Source organism: Acomys russatus, chromosome 14 (assembly GCF_903995435.1).
Source record: "Acomys russatus chromosome 14, mAcoRus1.1, whole genome shotgun sequence".
Classification (NCBI taxonomy): domain Eukaryota; kingdom Metazoa; phylum Chordata; class Mammalia; order Rodentia; family Muridae; genus Acomys; species Acomys russatus.
Window position 1 is genome coordinate 15,985,524 of NC_067150.1, and position 21,073 is coordinate 16,006,596.

The window sequence follows — 21,073 nt, forward strand, 5'->3', positions numbered from 1 at the left end:
TCACAGCAATCCGCCTGCCTCTGCCTCCCAAGTGCTGGAATTAAAGGTGTGCGCCACCACGCCCGGCTCAGATTCTCCTTTCTTTCTGATGATACAGCCAACCACTTTTCTATCATAGGTAGCCTGTCAGTGAGAGTGACATTTAATCCACCTTCAATCACGGTGTTGTAGCACTTCAGAGAGCTGGACTTTCTGTGGTCAAGTCTTTGGTCATTAGAAGCACAAGTTGACTGAGGGGGAAAGGGAGCTGGCAGGTGGAGGGGGTTGGTGAGCAGGAGAGGGAGTGGCCGCCTCTGCTGGTCTTTTGTTTTTCACAGGCTGCCTTTAAACTGTCTATCCTCCAGCTTTCGCCTTCTTAGTAGCTAGGGCAGTGGATGAGGGCTGTCAACGTCTGCTCTGTCCGCAGCCATCTAGAGGATACCTTACTTTTTTGTTTTTGTTTTAAGATTTATTTATTATTATTTATACAGTGTCCTGCCTGCATGTACACCTGCAGGCCAGAAGAGGGCATCAGGACCACATTATAGATGGTTGTGAGCCACCATGTGGTTGCTGGGAATTGAACTCAGGACCTCTGGAAGAGCAGCCAGTGCCCTTAACCTCCGAGCCATCTCCAGCCCTTGGTTTTGTTTTTTTGAGACAGGGTTTCTCTGTGTAGCCCTGGCTGTCCTGGAACTTACTATGTAGACCAGGCTGGCCTTGAATTCAGAGAGTTCTGCCTGCTTCCTCAGTGTTGGGATTAAAGGCCTGTGCCACCACTGCCTTGCCTGCTCTGCTTTTTCTTCTGATTAGCTTTAAAACTGGATTGAAGCAGTTTAGACTTTAAAAGAGAAAATGTTTATAAGTGTTTTGTCTGCATAGTGTATCTTCTTACCACTTTCCTGACTGATGCTTGTGGAGGCCAGAAGATATTTATTGTATCCCCTGGAACTGGAGTTGCAGACAGGTGTGAGCTGCCATGTGGGTGCTGGGAATTGAACCTTGTTTCTTTAAAAGTGCAGACAGTGCCTTAAACACTGAGCCATCTCTCCAGCCCCAGAAGCAATGTAGACTTTTAATCTATCTAGAGAACTATCTCCTCCTTTCAGATTAAAAGTCTTTTTTTTTTTTTTTTTTTTTTGTTTTTCGAGACAGTGTTTCTCTGTGTAGCCCTGGCTGTCCTGGACACACTTTGTAGACCAGGCTGGCCTCCAACTCACAGTGATCTGTCTGCCTCTGCCTCCTGAGTGCTGAGATTAAAAGTGTGCGCCACCACGCCCTGCTAGATTAAAGGTCTTTTAAATTTTTCTTTTTGTTTTCTTAAGACAGAGTTTCTCTGTTTGTAGCTTTGGCTGTCCTGGAACTCACTCTGTAGACCAGGCTGGACTCAAATTCACATCCACCTGCCTCTGCCTCCTGAGTGCTAGGATTAAAGGCATGCACCACTACCACCTGCCCCCCTCACCCTAACTCCCACTTTTGAGATAAGCTTTAGCTTGCTTTAGCTTTATGTCCCATCTATCTTGAGTAGTGGAATATCGGGTGTGCAATACCATGTCTAGCTCTGGATTTTATCTTTAAAACGTTAATACATTTATTTCTTCTTTTAGTACATGTATATACTCTTAGTGTATACATTTGTGTATGCATGTAGAGGCTGAGGATAGTGTTTTCCTTCACCTTATTCTTTGAGACTGGGCCTCTCACAGAGTTCAGACTCTGTGATCCAGCTAGACTGACCAGCCAGCAAAGTCCCTCGGACCCTGCTCTCATTCCAGGCTTACAGGTAGGCACTGTTGTGCACAGCTTGACATGAGTGCTAAGGATTGAAACTTGGGTTCTGATGTTCATATGACAGGCGCTTTACCCATTGAGCTGCTCCCAGCCCTAAATTCATTTTTTAAAAAAGATTTATTTATTTATTATGAATACAGTGTTCTGCATGCATGTACACTTGCATGACAGACGAGGGCATCAGATCTCATTATAGATGGTTGTGAGCCACCATGTGGTTCCTGGGAGTTGAACTTAGGACCTTTAGAAGAGCAGTCAGTGCTCTTAACCTCTGAGCCATCTCTCCAGCCCCTCTAAATTCATTTTAACAGCATCTTCATACATGGCCTTATCTGGAAAGGCTATGTGTATCATTGCTAACAGTTTACTCCTGTTGAACTTACGGAGCAGAGTTTCATGTTTGAGTCTTAGTCTTCCTCTTCTCTGTTAAGTAAGGTCACCAAGCCTTAAGAGGTTTGAAGGGCAGAATAACACTCTCTACCCCTTAGCCCTTGTATTGTGATCAGAAAGATGGCGTGGAAAAGTATAGGCCTCATCCGTGTCCCATCCTCTCAGAGTACACTGTGATCCAGTTGATTGATTGAGCTTTTTCTCCTTTTCTCTTTCTCTCCTTCCTTCGTTGAGACAGGGTCTCTTTATAGCCCCGGCTGTTCTAAAACTCTCCCTGTAGACCAGGCTGGCTTTGAATTCACATCTGCTTATTTGCCTTCTCAGTGCTAGGATTAAAGGTAGGAGCCACCACAAGAGGCTTGTTTTTGTTTTTGAGACACTGTAGCCCAGGATGAACCTGGAGTTGACTGTATAGCCAAGGATGAATTTCCTTCCTCTCCCTCCTTCACCCTGGAGACAGGGTTTCTCTGGGTAACAGCCCTGGCTGTCCTGGACTTGCTTTGTAGACCAGGCTTGCCTCGAACTCAGCGATCTGCCTCTGCGCCACCACGCCTGGCTGACCTTGAATCTCAGATCCCCTGCTTCCACCTTGTAAAAGAATAATCTTGGGGGCTAGAGAGATGGCTCAGAGGTTAAGAGCACTGACTGTTCTTCCAGAGGTCCTGAGTTCAATTCCCAGCAACCACATGGTGGGTCACAACCATCTATAAAGTGATCTGATGCCGGCTTCTGGCCTGCAGGTAGAGAACTATATGCATATTAATAAAAAATAAATCTTAGGGAAAAAAAAAAAGGATAATCTCTGTCTCACACAAAGTGAAATAACTCAAGCAGGCAGTTTCTTCTTTATGAAAAGGATGTGCCAGGCTTCCACCTGGGCTGGCAAACACATATGGCCAAGATGGCCTCTTGTCATTTATTTCCTAGCACAAGAGGGGTTTGGCTGTTCCTCAGTGGCAGAGTTTATCCTCTCAGTCTACTTGGTTTAGTGCACAGGGACTGGGGAGACAGGGCGCGAAGAAAAGCAGGCACATAGTCATTAAATCTGTAGGAAAAGACAGTCTCTCAGAACATCACCTATTTCATTATGGATTCTTTTCCTACACTTAGTGGGGTATGACTTTCTGAAGTCTTCCTAAGGGTAGTCCCTTGACCAGGAATTTTAAATTATTATTTTGTGTGTATGACGGTTGGTCCTTCATGCACCATGTATGTGGTGCCCGCGGAAGATGGAAGAGGGTGTCAGATCCCTGCAACTAGAGTTACAGATGCTTGTGAGCCACCATGTGGGTGCTGGGAACTGAGCCCAAGTCCTTTGGAAGAACAGCCAGTGCTAGTAAGGGCTCAGAGTCTCTCCAGGTCTTTAATCCGTTTCTTGAAGGAGTTTCTCTTAACAGGCCTCTACTGTTATTCTAGCATCCCTCTACTCCAGGAGGTGTCCCTAGAATTATTTAGGAACAAAGTCAGAGATCAGGGCACCTAAAATACTTGTGGCATTTCTGGTCTGGCAAAGAAGAGGCTTTAGGGGCTCAAACACATTTTATGGCTATTAGCAAAGAGAGAAATTCGTTACTTTATTTTATTTTTTTGTTTTTTAAGACAAGGTTTCTCTGTGTAGCCTTGGCTGTCCTGGACTTGCTTTGTAGACCAGGCTGACCTTGAACTCACAGCGATCCGCCTGCCTCTGCCTCTGCTGGGATTAAAGGTGTATGCCACCATGTCGGGCAAAATTAGTTACTTTATTTGTGGCCTTTTTATGCTAAATTGCCTGGCCAATTTTTATCTCGTTTTCATGATAATCTCCTTTTGAAGAAGTAACCCTAACTGCTGTTATGAAATTGGGTGATAATCCATCTGACGCCTTCCAGGTGAATAAGGTTGTTGGGAATGGATGAGAGAGGTTGGCCAAATGCTGATTAAAGCCAGAAGAACTGAAGCAGAAAACTGGGGGACTCAAAGGCAACTGCGCCCTTACCTACAGTTTGTAGGGCAAAGCTCAGATTTATTACTACTGTTCTTCTGATACAGAGTTACAGAGCTTACAGTTCAGCAAGAAGCCTGCTTCACAGAGCAGCAAGTTCAAGGTGCTGTTTGTCTTCAGAAAAGCATCTTAGGTATGAGAGCATCATTTACCCTAACTAGTTTCTAGATGTTGAAGGAGGCTCATTAGATCCTCACAACTTCCAATTTAAACCTCAACAGTGGCTGTCAGGGTGCCTCGGCAGTGGGCCTGCTTCCAAGACCTCAGAGGGGCATTGGTAGTGCAGTTCTGTAAGAACAGCCAGGTGTAGGGAGGAAAGAAGTTCTTGACTGGTGCCTGGAGAAGAACAAAAGGATCAAGGCAAGAGTGATAGTGTTATTATGCCAGACAGGAACTAGGAGGAGCCAGACAGAGACTTATGTAAATGAGTGTTCTGCCTGCCTGCATTTATGTGTGTGTATCCCAAGCATGCCTGGTGCACAAGGAAGTCAGAAGAGGGTGTCAGATCGCCCGGAACTTGCCTAGGGATGGTTAAGAGGTACCATTCTGATGTTGGGAATCAAACTCCAGTCTTCTGCAGGAGAAACTAGTGTTCTAAACCTCTGAGCCATCTCTCCTGCTCCCCATTAGAATCTCTTGATGGACCCACAGTAGCCTCACCATGCACTGGCTCCTGGTTTTTCTGTGCTCCCTAAGGTGGTCACTAGAGTGATGAACTCAAGATAGGCTTTCAGGTATTTTGGTTGCTGTGGAGGATCTAGAACTGTGTGATGTTCCTCCCAGATGACTTCCATCATCTAACTTTTAGGTTAAAAGACTAGCCAACCCATCTCTCTTGGTGCTGTAGGCAGGTTCTTCAGTGAGCCAGAGTCTGAAGTCTTATATCTGGGCAGCATTTTTCTCTTGTTCTTTCCTCTCTTTGTTTCTTCTTTTTGTTCTTGATCTTCTGTTTGTTTGTTTTTTGATACAGGATCACTGTGGCACCCTAGCTGGTTTGGAACTCTGTGTAGATCAGGCTGACCTCAAGCTCACAGAGATCCACCTGCCTCTGCTTCCCACTGCTGGGATTAAAAATGTGTGCCATCATGCCTGAACTCATTTTCTTTTTGTACTGAAAAAGCCAGTTAAAGGCCTGCTTCTCAAGGGTCATGGACCCTGAGAAGAACTTCTGGCTCCTCCAGCCTTCCTTTTACCAATTGTTATCTCTGTGAGGACAAGTCAGGCCCTGACTGTTCCTGTGCTCGGAAGTATGGAGGGAATTTTCCCTCCGTGTTGACCTTCTTTGTGGTCTGGATCCTGTCTGTCTGTCTGTTTCTGTTACCTTCATGAACAAGAGAACAGATGAGTCCTCACAGTTAAAGGACACTTTGAGAGGTGTCCCACAGTCCCCTGGGGCCTAGCTGATGCTGAAGTTAGGGGAGGTATTCTCTCTCTGACCACATCAGTGTAGCCTCCTGATGAGGTTATCCACCTCACTCAGAAGGCCAGTTTCAGCAGTCTATTACTTTAGCTGCCATGTGATATTAGACAAAGCTAGGGCAATACCCAAAACATTTTTTTCTTGGTTTGTTTTTGTTTTTTCGTGACAGGGTTTCTCTGTGTAGATGGCTATCCTGGACTCACTCCATAGACCAGGTTGGCCCTAAACTCACAAAGATCAAACTCACAAAGATCTGCCTCCCAAGTGCAGGGTTTACAGGTGTGTGCTTCCACGCCGAGCCCAAAACTTTTTTTCGTTTTCCAACAAGGTCTCACTTTGCAGCCCTGGCTGGCCTGGAACTTATTGTATAGACCAGGCTGAATTCAAGTTAAGAGAGTCTCTGTCTCCCTCTTGCTGGGGTGATGGACCTGCACCATCATGCCCTGCTTTCTATCTGCTTTCTCTTCCTGAGATAATATTGTTTTCTCCAAAAATAATAGAAGAAGGATTTGGAGCAGAGGTTTGGGGTAGGCCCTACAGGGAGTGGGGTGTTGTGGCCTGGGTGAATCTCACTGGCCTTTGGGCCCTTCTTTGCTGTTGTTGACCTAATTGAACCCATGTCTCAGATCTCAGGATGACCAGGATTTCTTTTCCAGCAGGAGACCATTGCCTGAGCTGTGAAGATGTCCACTCCAGACCCACCCTTGGGTGGGACCCCTCGGCCTGGCCCTTCCCCTGGCCCTGGTCCTTCACCTGGTGCAATGCTGGGCCCTAGCCCTGGGCCCTCACCAGGTTCTGCCCACAGCATGATGGGGCCCAGCCCAGGACCTCCTTCAGCAGGACACCCCATGCCCACCCAGGGGCCTGGAGGATACCCCCAGGACAACATGCACCAGATGCACAAGGTAGGTATCCTGTGCCCTCACTCCTCTGTTCCGCTCCTGAGGCTTTGCCTACCTACACTAGAGGGGAGAGGTCTTTGTGGAGGTGACTTGGCTTGGTTCAGATTCCCACCCTAAGATGTACTACTTTGAACAAAGGCTGTTGGCCTGAGCCAGGAGGCTGAGCAGCCTTCCCACTCTATGTTTCCCACACTCCTTCTTTGGGAATGGTGTGCCAAAGCTTTCTTTTGTTAATAAAGGAATTCCCAAATCCCTCCAAATCCTTCTCTGGCTGTGCTGGTGGCCTGCCTCCTTGAAGTAGTGGGGAGTATTCAGTCTGCTCCTGAACTTGCCCTGCAGGCTTCCGGGTTTGGGTTGTGTTCCCCACCCACAAATGAGGAAGGCCCTCACATGTCTGTCTCATCCCTGTCTGGGTAGTCCTTGTACACCAGCTGTGCTCTGCTTCCAAGACATCCCCTTTTCTGGCTCCCTGGTTCTTTACTGTTGTGCCATCTTAGTATAGCATTTGTCTTACCATTTTCCTTCTATGCAGGAAGCTGTGGGTTACATAGTGAGCCTACCTTCTGGTTTACAGACTCCTCTAGTGGGCCAGCTGCAGCCCCTCTACCTGTTTTCCTTCTCCTAGCATGGCTCACACATTCTACCACCGCGGACAAGTGCCTGTTGGACACTTTGCATGTGTCTAGAAACCTGTTGGCTACTGGAGTCCTGGCTGGCAGCACCTCAACTACACAGAGCTCCTTCTCTGCTGGAGACGAGCTGTTGCTCGGCATGAACAGTCCCGGGGAGCCTGCACACACCTGTAGCTCCATAGGAATCTGCCCCTATGTCCCTGTCTCAGCTTCTTGTGTTGCAGCTGTACTGCGCAGTGGTTTTGGTCACTCGGCTTCATCACATTTTGGCCTTAGAGTAGGATGCTGATAACCAGGTGGTGTCTCTCAACAGCCACTCTTGCTATTGCCCTGGTAGGCATACCTCCTCCCAAGGGCTCCATGTGTCAGCCTGCTCTACACACACCAGCAGCCTCCTAACACTGCTCTGCCTCAGTGGTGGGGCAGTGCTGCCATAGCTTGTTCTAGGCTGGCAGCTGCTGAAGCATTGAGGACAGTAGGGCGCATCTCACTGTTACTCAGTCTCTTATGTGCAGACCTTTTTGCATGTTCGTTTGATTTATAGTCTTCAAGGATAAGGTATGCATCCAGTCCTTTTGGCACAGGGTGCAAGGGGCGAGGGCGTTCCTGCTGAGATCTCTGGCACAAGTCCTTTCCTTGTGGGTTCTCACTGGCTCACAAGACAGTTCCATGTCTCCACTGCCTAAGTAGTCACCTTCTCCAGGAGCTCGATTTTGTGTCTCTGTCTTGACATCCAGAAGCTGTGGTGACTGTGCCTCAGAACTGGCTTTGGGTGGATCTCTGTGTGGTCTTCCTCATGGTTCTTTGCTTAGCCGCCTCTTGTCCTTGCCTGACCTGTACCCTTGTACACCTCACAGCCGATGGAGTCTATGCACGAGAAGGGCATGCCTGATGACCCACGATACAACCAGATGAAAGGGATGGGCATGCGGTCAGGGGCCCACACAGGCATGGGACCTCCGCCTAGTCCCATGGACCAGCATTCCCAAGGTACAGTCAGGGTCACTTTCTGTCTCATGTTGTTCATGTGGCTGGATCCCAGAATCTGCTTTCCTTAGTAGGGATTTCAAGGACAGCTAGGACAGCTGAGCTGTGGGGAGGCTAGTGATCTGCACGGCCTTCTTATCTTGGAGCAGTCCTCCAAGAGTGAACAAAGATAGATGGTTGATGAGGATGCTGTTTGAGGTCAGGGCTTAGCCTGGTGGGGCCTGAAGGCTAGCAACTCCAGTGGTGCCTTAGGACCTTGCTTTAGGCAAGTGGGCTTTTCTACATGGGGATGATTGATATAGTAGATGACCTGTGGAGTCTTCCTTGTTACCAGGGCCAGTAAGCAAGGTCCTAGGGTCCTACAGCAATGACAGTGGGGAAGTAGCCTGATGGAGCCTGGTTTGCAGGTCTCACCTTTTGCATTAATTATCTGTATCATGTACTCAAAAATGTACCCAAGCTCACAGCCACGTGTGGGCTGAGGCTACTTCCCTCTGGGTGCTTGACTTGTTTGACTCAGAAGATGTTGCCTAGTTACCTGTCTGGGGATGCTAGGTGGTGTGGATGTGTTTTGGCCGTCATAGAAGCATACCACTGAGTGACCACTGAACTAGTCTTTCTCTGCAGGTTACCCCTCACCCCTGGGCGGCTCTGAACATGCCTCCAGTCCTGTCCCAGCCAGCGGCCCATCTTCGGGCCCCCAGATGTCCTCTGGGCCAGGAGGGGCCCCACTAGATGGTTCTGACCCTCAGGCCTTGGGTCAGCAAAACCGAGGCCCAACCCCATTTAACCAGAATCAGCTGCATCAACTCAGAGCTCAGATAATGGCTTACAAGATGTTGGCCAGGGGTCAACCATTGCCCGACCACCTGCAGATGGCCGTGCAAGGCAAGCGTCCGATGCCTGGAATGCAGCAGCAGATGCCAACACTACCTCCACCCTCAGTGTCTGCCACAGGACCTGGCCCTGGCCCCGGCCCCGGCCCTGGCCCAGGTCCAGGACCAGCCCCTCCAAATTACAGTAGGCCCCATGGTAAGGCCCACGTCTCTGTCCCTGGAGTGGGAAGATGCTCAGTGTGGGTGATAGTGGTAGGCATCCCTGGCTCCCAGCTAGTGGTACCTACACGGGTAGGGTTATGTTTAGATTAATGACAGTTTTCCATCTCTCTGGCCTTACTGTGGAGGGTGGGTGTGCTCCCTGTGCTGACATTAGTGTAGACCATTAGATTTGAACATAGTGGCATTTATGGTACTTTGTTTTCTTGAATGTAGGTATGGGTGGGCCCAACATGCCTCCCCCAGGACCCTCAGGTGTGCCCCCTGGGATGCCTGGTCAACCCCCAGGAGGGCCTCCGAAACCATGGCCTGAAGGTAAGTGTCTCTTCTATTAGTGGCATGCCCTAGCTCCTGTTGCGAGCCTGAGCTATGCTGGACCCCAAATAATGAGCTACAGTTTTCCACCCCAGAACCCTTGGGCTTTTCTGTGGACTTCTCTGGGGTTTAGCTGGAGTCTGCAGAGTACTCCCATCCTCCTTGTCCTGCGGGTGGGATTGTCCTGCAGTCTCCTTACTCTGGTCAGCAATGGAGGAAGGTAGGGGCTGGTGTCTACTGTGGCACTCGTGGAGATGGCTGCCTATAGCTGTGACCACAGTCAAGCTCGCTCAGCATAAGGTGCTTCTGAGCTTGGGGGAGGGGCATGTCCAGCATGATTTTCCTCTCTAGTGGAGGGAAAGAAGGGGCAAAACAGTGCAGTATCCTGTCAACTCTGCTCACTCTATGTGGCCATGGCCCTGTCTTCTCAGAGGTGACTGGATATTTCAAGGTCTACATTGGGTTGGGATGGTGAATCCTGCCTGTCCTCTTGGGATCTGAGGTGGATTATTGCATATTGAAATCTGCTTTCTTTGGACATGGAATAGAGTCATTCCCTTCATCTGAGAGAGAATTTCTTCAAGACCCCCAGTGGATAACTACATGCAGATAACAGCAAACCCCATGTATACTGTGTGCTTTCTTCACACTCTGCCTGTGATGAATATTCACTCATCAAACAGACTAACAAGAGCTGATGATAAGAGCCAGGTGTGGTGGCACACGCCTTTAATCCCAGCACTCAGGAGGCAGAGGCAGGTGGATCACTCCGAGTTTGAGGCCAGCCTGGTCTACAAAGTGAGGCCAGGACAGCCGAGGCTAACAGGGAGAAGCCCTGTCTCAAGAACACCAACCAACCAACCAAACAAACAAAAAGCTGATGATAAAACAAGTCAGTCAAGATAGAGTAAGCAGCAGGAACGCGTCCAGGACAATGTGCACCGAGCTTGCCCTTGTGGTGTTGCTATAGGAAGCGGTTAACAACGCAGAAGTAGATTAGAGTGTAGCTCTTCAGAATAGCACATAGTTGAAACTTAGTAGTCGATGGTTCCTAGAATATTCCACTTAATGTTTTTAGACTGCCACTGACCAAGGGTAATTGAAATGGCAGAGATGAATGTGCTGAAGGGGACGGGTGTACTGCTGTAAAGGAAAGATACTGTTGCTGTGAAGCCAGGCACAGAAGGACCAAACCCTGGATGGTTACAGGGCTAAGCTGTGGGAGAACTGAGCTGGAGGGTGAGACGTGGAGGGCTGGAACGGCAGTTCTGTGGGCCCAGAGGTCAAGCAGCATATTCCTCTTGCCTCTCCAGGACCCATGGCCAATGCTGCTGCCCCCACAAGCACCCCACAGAAGCTGATTCCCCCACAACCAACAGGCCGTCCTTCACCTGCGCCTCCTGCTGTCCCACCTGCTGCCTCACCTGTAATGCCACCACAAACACAGTCCCCAGGGCAGCCAGCCCAGCCTGCTCCATTGGTGCCGTTGCACCAGAAGCAGAGCCGCATCACCCCCATCCAGAAGCCCCGGGGCCTGGACCCTGTGGAGATCCTACAGGAGCGGGAGTACAGGTGAGCACCCGAGTGCTGCGCTGCCAGTGTTGATGGCCAGGTACAAGGGAATGCTCTCCCACCTTCCTTAGGCTTGTTCCTGACCAGAGCCTTTGCATAGGCTGTGGCACATCTTCTGGCCACCAGGCCTCACTGCTGAAGTGCTGGACCAGCTCCCTTTCTGCCTTGCACTTGGTGCTCTGGCATTGCTGCCAGTGCTCACTGCTTTATCCCTTTATAGTCAGTCTTCTAATGGGGCTGGGAGCCCCAGGAGAGCAGACAACTACTGTGGACCCTACTCACTGCTAAGACTCCATATGGGAAACTGCCCTGGCACAGAGTAGGTGCTCCATAAGTAAGCGTAGAAAGGTACAGTAGAGAACTTAACCACGTAGGGTTTCCGGGAACAGTGATATCTTCTTTTTATTTTTTTTGGTTTTTCGAGACAGGGTTTCTCTGTGTAGCCTTGGCCATCCTGGACTCGCTTTGTAGACCAGGCTGGCCTCGAACTCACAGCGATCAGCCTGCCTCTGCCTCCCGAGTGCTGGGATTACAGGCGTGCGCCCCCACGCCCAGCTGAGTGATATCTTCTTAACTTGTAGACAGAACATTGATACCCATGGGCTGTGTAGATTTGTACAGCCCATGTCTCATGCTGCGGCAGTGCTACTGTATGATGCCACAGCCCAACTCTCATTGCCCACATGGGGTGAGCACCTAGCCAAGTCACTGTTCCAGTTTGCTCGCTCGCTCTCTCTTTCTAAGATTTACTTATTATTACATATACAGTGCTCTATCTGCATGCACACCTGCAGGCCAGAAGAGGGCAGCAGATCACTTTATAGATGGCTATTAGCCACTATGTGGTTGCTGGGAATTGAACTCAGGCCCTTTGGAAGAACAGTCAGTGCTCTTAACCTCTGAGCCATCTCTCCAGCCCCTAGTTTGCTTTTCTATTGCTGTGATAAAAGACTGAACAGAGCGACTTAGAGAGGAAAGGGTTTATTTCACCATAGGTTTCCAGCTAACAGTCCATTACTGCAGGAAGTCAGGGCAGGAACTCAAGCAGGACCTGAAGCAGAGACTGTGGAGGAGCACTGCTTACTGTCCTGTCCTCCAGCTCATGCGCAGATAGCTTTCTTACATAGTTCAGACCCACCTTTCTAAGAATCATGCTGCTAGGGCAGGGCACGGTGGGGCATGCCTTTGATCCCAGCTCTCAGGAGGCAGAGGTGGGTGGATCTCTGTGAGTTCAAGGATAGCCAGGGCTACCCAGAGAAACCCTGTTTGCCAGGGGTGGGGTGCTGGTAGGGGATCATGTTGCCACTTTGGGTAGGCTATCTGGTCAAGGCAATTTTGCAGTTTTGGTTTCCTCTTCCAGGTAAGTCAAGCTGTGGCAAAGACAATAAAAACTTAGGATGACAGTTACTATCAAATCGTGGGCTTGCTGTAGTCTGTGTAGGCCTGTTCTCAAGAGCACTCTGAGGCTGCTGGTCTTTGTTCTGTGTTGTAACTGGAGTCTTTCTGAAGGGGTTCCCTCTCTTGCAGCTGTGCTGGGTCTGCCTCCTTTGAGGGGCTGATTCTTTATAGCGCTAGCTTTAACAACAGGGACCAGGTAACTTTTTGCAGACAAACAGTCCTCACCATCTGTGTTTTCCTGTCTTTGCCCAGGCTGCAGGCTCGCATTGCACACCGAATTCAGGAACTTGAAAACCTCCCTGGGTCCCTAGCTGGGGACCTGCGAACCAAAGCAACCATTGAACTCAAGGCCCTTAGGTTGCTGAACTTCCAGAGGCAGGTGGGTCTCACTGCCTCCCTGTGGGCTCACCCTTTCTGCCAGTGGGGATGCTGGATGCTGGGTTCTGAGAGTGCTTTGAGGGATGCCATCTGGGATCCCTGCATGGTTGGGGTAATCAGGACCCCAGGAGAGTTAAGTTCACTGTCATGGCCCACACCGTGGCAAGACCTGGCTGTGCATATACAGGTATGGGCTCCTGAGGTTACAGTTGTCAGCTGAAAGGCAGGAGGCCTGGTGAGCCTCTTCCTGAGGGTACTGTGCTTTTACACATCCCTTCAGGAACTGTGTGAGTGGCTGTAGAAAAGTCGATCTTTCATGTTCTGCTCTTTGCTTGCCCCACCTGTAGCGTCTCCTAACATCCTGCACGTTCCAGGTGGTTTGTTGCAGTAATGGTCTGCCCTGCATGTGGTCATCCCTTATGAGTATCACCACAGACATCAGGAGCCCATCATGTCTAATGCTGGTGTCTCACTTTTCACCCTAAAGCTGCGCCAGGAGGTGGTGGTGTGCATGCGCAGAGACACAGCCCTCGAGACGGCCCTCAACGCCAAGGCCTACAAGCGCAGCAAGCGGCAGTCACTGCGGGAGGCTCGCATCACTGAGAAGCTGGAGAAGCAGCAGAAGATTGAACAGGAGCGCAAGCGCCGCCAGAAGCACCAGGTACGTTTGCCTTGCAGGGTGTACTCTGCTGCTCAGTCTCCCTGGGGCTCAGCCAGACAGTGCCCTGGGCACAGCAGAGTGCCGGGACTTAGGCCAGATACTAAGAGAAGATGAGCAGTGATCACATCGGGCAGCCAAGAAGCAAGAGCTGGGGAAAAAGGAGTAGTGACCCTTCAAGAAGGAGCCACCTCAGGCTGACGGGGCTTAAATGAGATTTCCATGAGGGGAGGCAGAGCAGAGAGACTTGAGTGAGGGCACCATGCTGCTGAGGGGCAGTGGCGCTGGGGCTGGAACATGGCTCCCATGTTTCATCTGGAAGTGAGGATGGGGTGGTTGGCAAAGTGAGGCAAGGCCACACTAGAGAGGATGACTGAGGACCCTGGTGTGTGGAGTGTTTGGGCTTTTGCTTTGAGCAGGGGGAGCCACGAGAGACTGAATGATTTCGGTTTTTACAAAGTTCATCAAGGAAATGAAAGTCTATAGTCAAGTGGGCTTGTAAATGAATCCATCTGCTCATTTGTTTTGCTGTGGGTTTTTTTGTTTGTTTGTTTTTTTGGGTTTTTTGTTTATTTGTTTGTTTGTTTGCTTGCTTTTGGGGAGTGGGGGGAGGTTTCGAGACAGGGTTTCTCTGTGTATCCTTGGCTGTCCTGGACTCGCTTTGTAGACCAGGCTGGCCTCAAACTCACATCGATCCACCTGCCTCTGCCTCCTGAGTGCTGGGATTAAAGGCATGCGTCACCATGCCTGGCCTGTTGTGTATTTTTCTTTTTTCTTTTCTTTTCTTTCTTTTCTTTTTTTTTTTTTTTTTTTTTTTAAGATTTATTTGTTTGGCTGCTGAATAGATAGCTCAGTGATTAAGAGCCCTGGCTGCTCTTCCAAAGGACCCAGGTTCAGTTCCCAGCAGCCACATGGCAGCTACAACTGTCTGTAACTCTTGTTCTAAGGGATCTGATAGCCTCACACAGACAAACATGCAGTCAAAACACTAATGTGCATAAAATAAAAATAAATAAAAATTTAAAAGATGCATTTGATTAGATTCATGCATATTTACTTTACTTGTATATATGTGCATTGCTTGCATGCTTGGTACCCAAGGAGGTCAGAAGAGGAGAACATTATATTCCCTGAAATTGGTGATACAAATGGTGGTTAGCCACCATGTGGATGCTGGGGATTGAACCCAGGTTCTCTGCAAGAGCCACCATGTGCCCTGTGGCTCACTTTGCCAACTACCCCATCCTCATTTCCAGATGGAGCATGGAAGCATATGGGCAAGGGGTCAGTTTGCCTCTGGCCAGAGATTGATTTGAGCCAGGTATAGTGGCACACACCTTTAATCCCAGCACCCAGGAGGCAGAGGCAGATGGATCTCTTGAGTCTAAAGCTATTCTGGTCCACATAGTGAATTCCAGGATAGCTAGGGCTACATAGTGAGCTAACACAGTGACCCTTATGTGATCAATATTTCTTTTTCCTTGAAGTGCTAGCGAAGGAACCAGAGTTCCATGTCTGCTCGGGAAGTGCTCTGCCGCTGAGCCCATTCTAGATGCTATTTGTCCTTATACTTCAAGCTTCATAGCCATCTGCCATGTCTTTCTGCAGGAGTACCTCAACAGCATCCTGCAGCATGCCAAGGACTTCAGGGAGTATCACAGATCAGTCACAGGCAAACTCCAGAAACTTACCAAGGCCGTGGCCACCTACCATGCCAACACCGAGCGGGAACAGAAGAAAGAAAACGAGCGCATTGAGAAGGAGCGAATGCGGAGGCTTATGGTACACACCACTTTTCTTGTTCTTGGTCCCTAGTGTGCCCTGGGTATGGCAAATGCCAGGTTACTCGCTGCAGGATTACCTAGATGTTCTGTGGCTTGGCTTAGAAGTGGAGCTGAAGGAAGAGCCACGTGGATTTTGGGAGGCAGATTTCTGAGCCTTCACCTTCATTCCTTCTGGCTGTTAGTGCAGGTTGGCTCTGAGTTTTCTGACTGCCTCCTGCTCTGGGCCTCATGAGAGCCACAGAAGGCACACTGAAGACTACCCAGATGAGTCCAGCGGACATTCTGTCATGGTGGAGTGCTACCTGGACAGATACTGTTGACTGCTCTAGGTTTGCCCCAGCATATGGGTGTAATCTCTGTGTTCATGGGCTCATGTTTGCCCTTGAAGGAACAAAACCAACAGAGTATTGTTATAGGCAGGGCTAGGGCTGGGCAGCTGTGAGATGGACTTGGGATAGAAGCTGAGAGGTGTGTCCAGTGCACAGCACAGCACACTGTGGGGAAGAGCAAGCCCAAGGAGGAGAGGAGAAGGGCAAGGAAGCAGGACACCAGACACAGTGTAGAGCCAGTGCAGATCCTCATGGTGCTAGAAAAGGACACTGGGTTCAAGAGCTTGCAAAGCTGAATCCTGTGGGGCTTCGAAGGCCATCAGGAGGGAGCTAGGTTACTGAAGGAGTGCCCAGGAAAGGGTTCTGCTGTATAGTGGTTTTGTTTTATTTTTATTTAAGATTCATTTATTATGTATATAGTGTTTTGCCTACATGTACACCTGCAGGACAGTAGAGGGCACCAGATCTCACTATAGATGGTTGTGAGCCACCAGGTGGCTTTCTCTGGACCTTTGGAAGAGCAGGGCTCTTAACCTCTGAGCCATCTATTCAGGCCATGGTTTTGTTTTATTTAAGACAGGGTTTCATTATAACCCTGACTAATCTCTTCTGTATAAACGTGTAGTGAAAATTCTGGAATTTTTGATTTCTTTAAAAACACAGAAATAGCCAGGCGTGGTGGCGCACACCTTTAATCCCAGCACTCGGGAGGCAGAGGCAGACAGATTGATGTGAGTTCCAGGCCAGCCTGGTCTACAAAGTGAGTCCAGGACAGCCAAGGCTACACAGAAACCCTGTCTCAAAAAAACAAAACAAAAACACAGAAATAGCCAGGCTTGATGGCAACATGACTTTAATCCCAACACTCAGGGAAGCAGAGGCAGGTGGATCGCTGTGAGTTCGAAGCGAACCTGGTCTACAGAGTGAGTCCAAGACAGCCAAGGCTACACAGAGAAACACTTGTCTCGAAAACCCAAAACCAAAACCAAAAGCACCAAACCGCAGAAATATTTTAGGGATGTTTTTCATTTTAATCCCAGGTATTGGAATATGGGGTTACTATGGACTGTTTGAAGCAGCTGACTGATTTGCCTTGTGTTCTGGCAGAGGCATGGTTTTGCCAGCTGCAGATAGTTTCTATGATTGTGTGATATTTGGACTTCTGGGAACTTTTCAGAGGGTATATAAATGCTAGATTGAACTTCCTTTCTTCCTTTCTTTGTTTCTTTTTCCATTCATTCTTTCTTTTTATTTCTCCAAGACAGGGTTTCTCTGTGTAGCCTTGGCTGTCCTGGATTCACTTTGTAGACCAGGCTGGCCTCTAACTCACAGAGATCCTCCTGCCTCTGCCTCAGGAGTGTTGGGATTAAAGGCGTGCGCCACCATGCCTGGCGGTTGTAGTTTCTTTGCAGTCAAAGAATAAACAAGAGAAATTAGATTCAGCGCTCCCCTCCCCTCCTTCCCTTTCTTCTCCTATCTAGTGATGGGGGTGAAACCAGGGAGGATAAAGGGTGGGGAAATAGACTCACAAAGTAGCAAAAGAGAAATTAGATTCAAAGATCTCTAATTGTCTTTCTCTCTGCTCTATCCCCCTTTCTGTCCTATCTAGTAATAGGGGTGAAAGGGAGGGTAGGTGATAACCAGTGGGGAAAAGAACTCACAAAGTAGCAAAAGTCCAGCTACCTCATGCTGTGCTTGCCTCTGAGAATCTCCTGCTGCTGCCTCCCAACTGCTGGGATTACAGGTGTAGTAAGTACATCACCAGCTCCAGCTTTCATTTGTTCACAAAGGGACCAAGGCTGAGATTCCTGGAGATAGGGCCCAGATCAGGAGGAAGGTTGGGATTTATGGTGTGGTTTTTATTTGGCTTTGGTTTTTCGAGACAGGGTTTCTCTGTATAATCTTGCCTTGGCTGTCCTGGACTTGCTTTGTAGACTAGGCTGGCCTCGAACTCACAGAGATCCCACCTGCCTCTGCCTCTGCCTCCCTGAGTGCTAGGATTATAGGCATGCACCACCACACCCTGCTTCGAAAGGTACTTTTTAGAGAGGGAGTCTAGAACTCACTTATAATTATTGTTTTGATTGATGTTTTTTTCAAGTCAGGGTTTCTCTGTGTAGCCTTGGCTTTCCAGGAACTCACTCTGTAGGCTGGGCTTAAACTCACAGAGATCTGCCTGCCTCTGCCTCCCTGAGTTCTGGGACTAAAGGTGTGAGCCATAACTGTGCAGCTGAAATTCACTTATGCCTTCTGTGAGTGGCTCACAGACCAGTAAAAGTGTCTTTTATTTTCCTGTTTCAGTTGTTGTCTCGGAGGCTTACTGCCTCCTTCTGCTAACCTAGGCAGAGTCCTGGAAGCTTCTAGCCTCTGTACGATCTAACCTAGGCCTACAATGTTTTAGCCTATGAGACTTATGCTTACTAAGCTCACCCTTACTTGTTCTTTCTGAGCTCTGGGCTGGCTGGTTCAGTTCAGCTGTTCTGGCTCAAACTCTTCTCCCAGCTGACTTATTTAATCTGGCTTCTCCCTTAGCCTGGAATTGCTCTGTTTGACCTCACACTAACTCAGCAATCTGTTCTAATCTTCTGTTCTAATTTTCTGGCTGGTTCTGTCTTCACCTGAGTCCTCTCTCTGCAACTCATCTCTATTACTGTCCTGGTAAAACTACCTCCCTTTCCTCTTGAGAACTGGGCATATCCTAATCTGTCAAATCTCTGATTTGTCACCTTTTCTGCCACTCAAGTAGAGATCACTTTTACACATGGGTGCTTCCTTCTACAAACTAACTTTACCTTCATTTGGGATTAAAGGCATGTACCACCACGCCTATACCTAAGCTTCTCTCTTTACCTGAAACTCACTCTATACTGTGCTGGCCTTGAACTAACTCAGATCTGTTTGCCACTGTCTGCTGGGTTAAATAAAAGGCATGCTTGTATTCTAGCTGGCTCACACAGACCTAGAAGGTCTTTGGATGTGATCTCTTGCCAGAACAGCCATGTTCTGAATTATCATTCCTCTATAAAGATCTGTGTTGCTAGCAGTTCTCTTAAGGTTCAGCATGAGGTCGGGGGTGGGGATGGGGGGCTATAGTGGCACTCATAACTGAGCTTCTGCAGTCTTCAGGTGTGCACCCCTACAAGCCTATATTCTGTCCTGCCTTGGTTTTTCAGGCCGAAGACGAGGAGGGCTACCGCAAGCTCATTGACCAGAAGAAGGACAAGCGCCTGGCCTACCTCCTGCAGCAGACAGACGAGTATGTGGCCAACCTCACAGAGCTGGTGCGACAGCACAAAGCTGCCCAGGTTGCCAAGGAGAAGAAGAAAAAAAAGAAAAAGAAGGTTCGCTGGGCCTGAGTAGGCACAGGCACCCCTTAGAGTTAGCTTGGCTGTATGCTTAGTGCCCTGGGCCTATAGGATCAAGCTGACAGTGTCTCTTTATTTGCAGAAAGCAGAAAATGCTGAAGGACAGACACCGGCCATTGGACCAGATGGTGAGGTGAGAAGGGAGGCTTTCCTACAGAAATGCTAGCTCTGTGCTCTTTTGTCTCTCTCATTTTGTTTCTTTTAAAAAATGTTTTATTTATTTAGTGGGAGCCAGTGGTTAGGTTTTCTCCTTGTGAGTTCTTGGGATGGAATTTTATGGGCCTTTGTGTCAAGCACCTTACCCACTGAGTCATTTGGCTGGTCCAGAGCTAACTTTGAACTTCTGATTGTCTTGCTTCCACCTCCCGTTCTGGGATCACAGGTGTGAGCACTATGCTTAGGCTGCTTCCACTTTTTAAACATAAGAGAGTGTGTGTGTGCGCGTGCAAAGAGAGTGTGTGTGCACATGCATGCAAACACCTGTGCTCAAATGTGCATCGGGCATTTCCTAGGCAGTTTCGGCTGCAGGGATGTGCTGTTGCACTCAGATATGTTTATCTCTGACCCAGCTTCCCTTCTGTCTGTAGTTCTAAAATCAGCCAATTACTGATTTATATATTTGTCTAGTTCTAGAACACATAGAACATCATTCTGAGCACTTGTCCAGTGCTCCTGTTAGGAAGTCTCTCAGCTAGACGTCAGCCTCTGATTTTACATCTTTGGTTGAGGAGCATGATTTGAAGGTTTTTTTTTTTCTGTTTTTCAATTTTATGTACATTGGTGTTCTGCCTCTGTGTAGATCTATGTGATGGTGTCATATCCCCTGGAACTGAAATTACAGACAGTTGTGAACTGCCATGTGGGTGCTGGGAATTGAACCCTCATTCTTTGGAAGAATGGCTAGTGTTCTTAACCACTGAACCATCTCTCCAGCTCCCAATTTTTTTATATTTTATTTTTTGTTTTTTGAGACAGGGTTTCTCTGTGTAACTTGGCTGTCCTAGACTCTCTTTAAAGACCAGGCTGTCCTTGAACTCTCAGTGATCCACCTGCCTCTGCTTCTGCTTCTGGAGTGCTAGGATTGAAGGTATGCACCACCACGCCTGGCTTTCCAACTGGGGTGTTCCCTCTCCTGGGTGTTCTCTTTGCAGGCTCAAGCTCTGTGTAGTTCCTACCTAGCCTGGCGTCTTTTCAAGTCAGGTCATATCTTGTTCTGTGTAAAGCCCCCTGAGAAGTTGCTACTCTCCACTTAATGTGAAAGGCATATGCTTGGTGGAAAAACTCAAAATCCTTTCTAGGCAAGTGCACTGGGCCCATGCAGATAAGCAGGGCTCTCTAAGACCTTCACAGCCAGCAGAGGTACGAGCTGTGTGTGGCAAGAAGTTTGGCTCAACACAACTCAGTAACCAGTATTGGTTTAAACATGAAGAGTCTAACCCAAGTGGTTTATTTTATGTGTGTTCAAGTACAGCACAGTTTGGTAACAGCTATTCTGGTGGTAATTAACTCAGTCCCACATGCACAACAAAGTGTGCCATAAATCTTCCAGAGGACAGATGAGATGGACTGCATCAAACTATTGATAAAGTCCTTAAAGATGCGATTGACTGATAAAAACAAATTTATAATAAGGGTTTGGGGGAGGGCTTGATGCTGGAAAAGTCTCTAGTCCCAAGACAGTGCAAAAGGTCACCAGGGTAAAAAGAGTGTTTGCTTCAGCCTTTGTTTCTTCCCTTGAAGGGACAACCCTGTATGCTTAACAATCCAGGATCCTTTCTACTGCTGCAACCCTTTATTACAGTTCTTTGTTTTGTGGTGACTCCAACCATAAAATGATTTCCTTGCTACTCCATAACTGTAATTTGGTACTGTGATGAGTTGTGATGTAAAAGCTATGTTTTCCTATGGACCCTGTGAAAGGATTGTTCAACCCCTCCGTTAAGAAGTGCTGCCCTAGTGCTTGTCTGAGAGTCTCCTGCACAGACATTTTGATGCTTTCCGTTCCTGGGTGTTTGGGCAAGCTCTCTCTGAGGCTGCAGTATAAGAACTTTTGGGTTCACTGTATTTGCACATTTGGACTGGTGATGTCAGGCTAATTTCAGGTATTTTCTCTAGAAGCTATTAGAAAGACGCC

General features: G+C 48.4%; 1 protein-coding gene across 5 annotated transcripts in view; it reads left to right on the top strand.

The window, feature by feature from the left end:
* The window catches only part of Smarca4 (SWI/SNF related, matrix associated, actin dependent regulator of chromatin, subfamily a, member 4), a 97,780-nt gene that overhangs the window by 14,987 nt on the left and 61,720 nt on the right, over window positions 1–21,073 (top strand). For 4 of the 5 annotated variants that reach the window (XM_051156037.1, XM_051156035.1, XM_051156039.1 and 1 more), the window contains exons 2-11: window positions 6,221–6,469; window positions 7,956–8,088; window positions 8,713–9,117; window positions 9,357–9,455; window positions 10,769–11,027; window positions 12,678–12,804; window positions 13,291–13,464; window positions 15,070–15,243; window positions 18,748–18,915; window positions 19,022–19,072. In XM_051156037.1, coding sequence (XP_051011994.1) covers window positions 6,248–6,469; window positions 7,956–8,088; window positions 8,713–9,117; window positions 9,357–9,455; window positions 10,769–11,027; window positions 12,678–12,804; window positions 13,291–13,464; window positions 15,070–15,243; window positions 18,748–18,915; window positions 19,022–19,072 — 1,812 coding nt within the window. In that variant the 5' untranslated portion in view covers window positions 6,221–6,247. The remainder of the gene's footprint in view (window positions 1–6,220; window positions 6,470–7,955; window positions 8,089–8,712; window positions 9,118–9,356; window positions 9,456–10,768; window positions 11,028–12,677; window positions 12,805–13,290; window positions 13,465–15,069; window positions 15,244–18,747; window positions 18,916–19,021; window positions 19,073–21,073) is intronic. The other variant, XM_051156036.1, reaches the window with a different exon arrangement.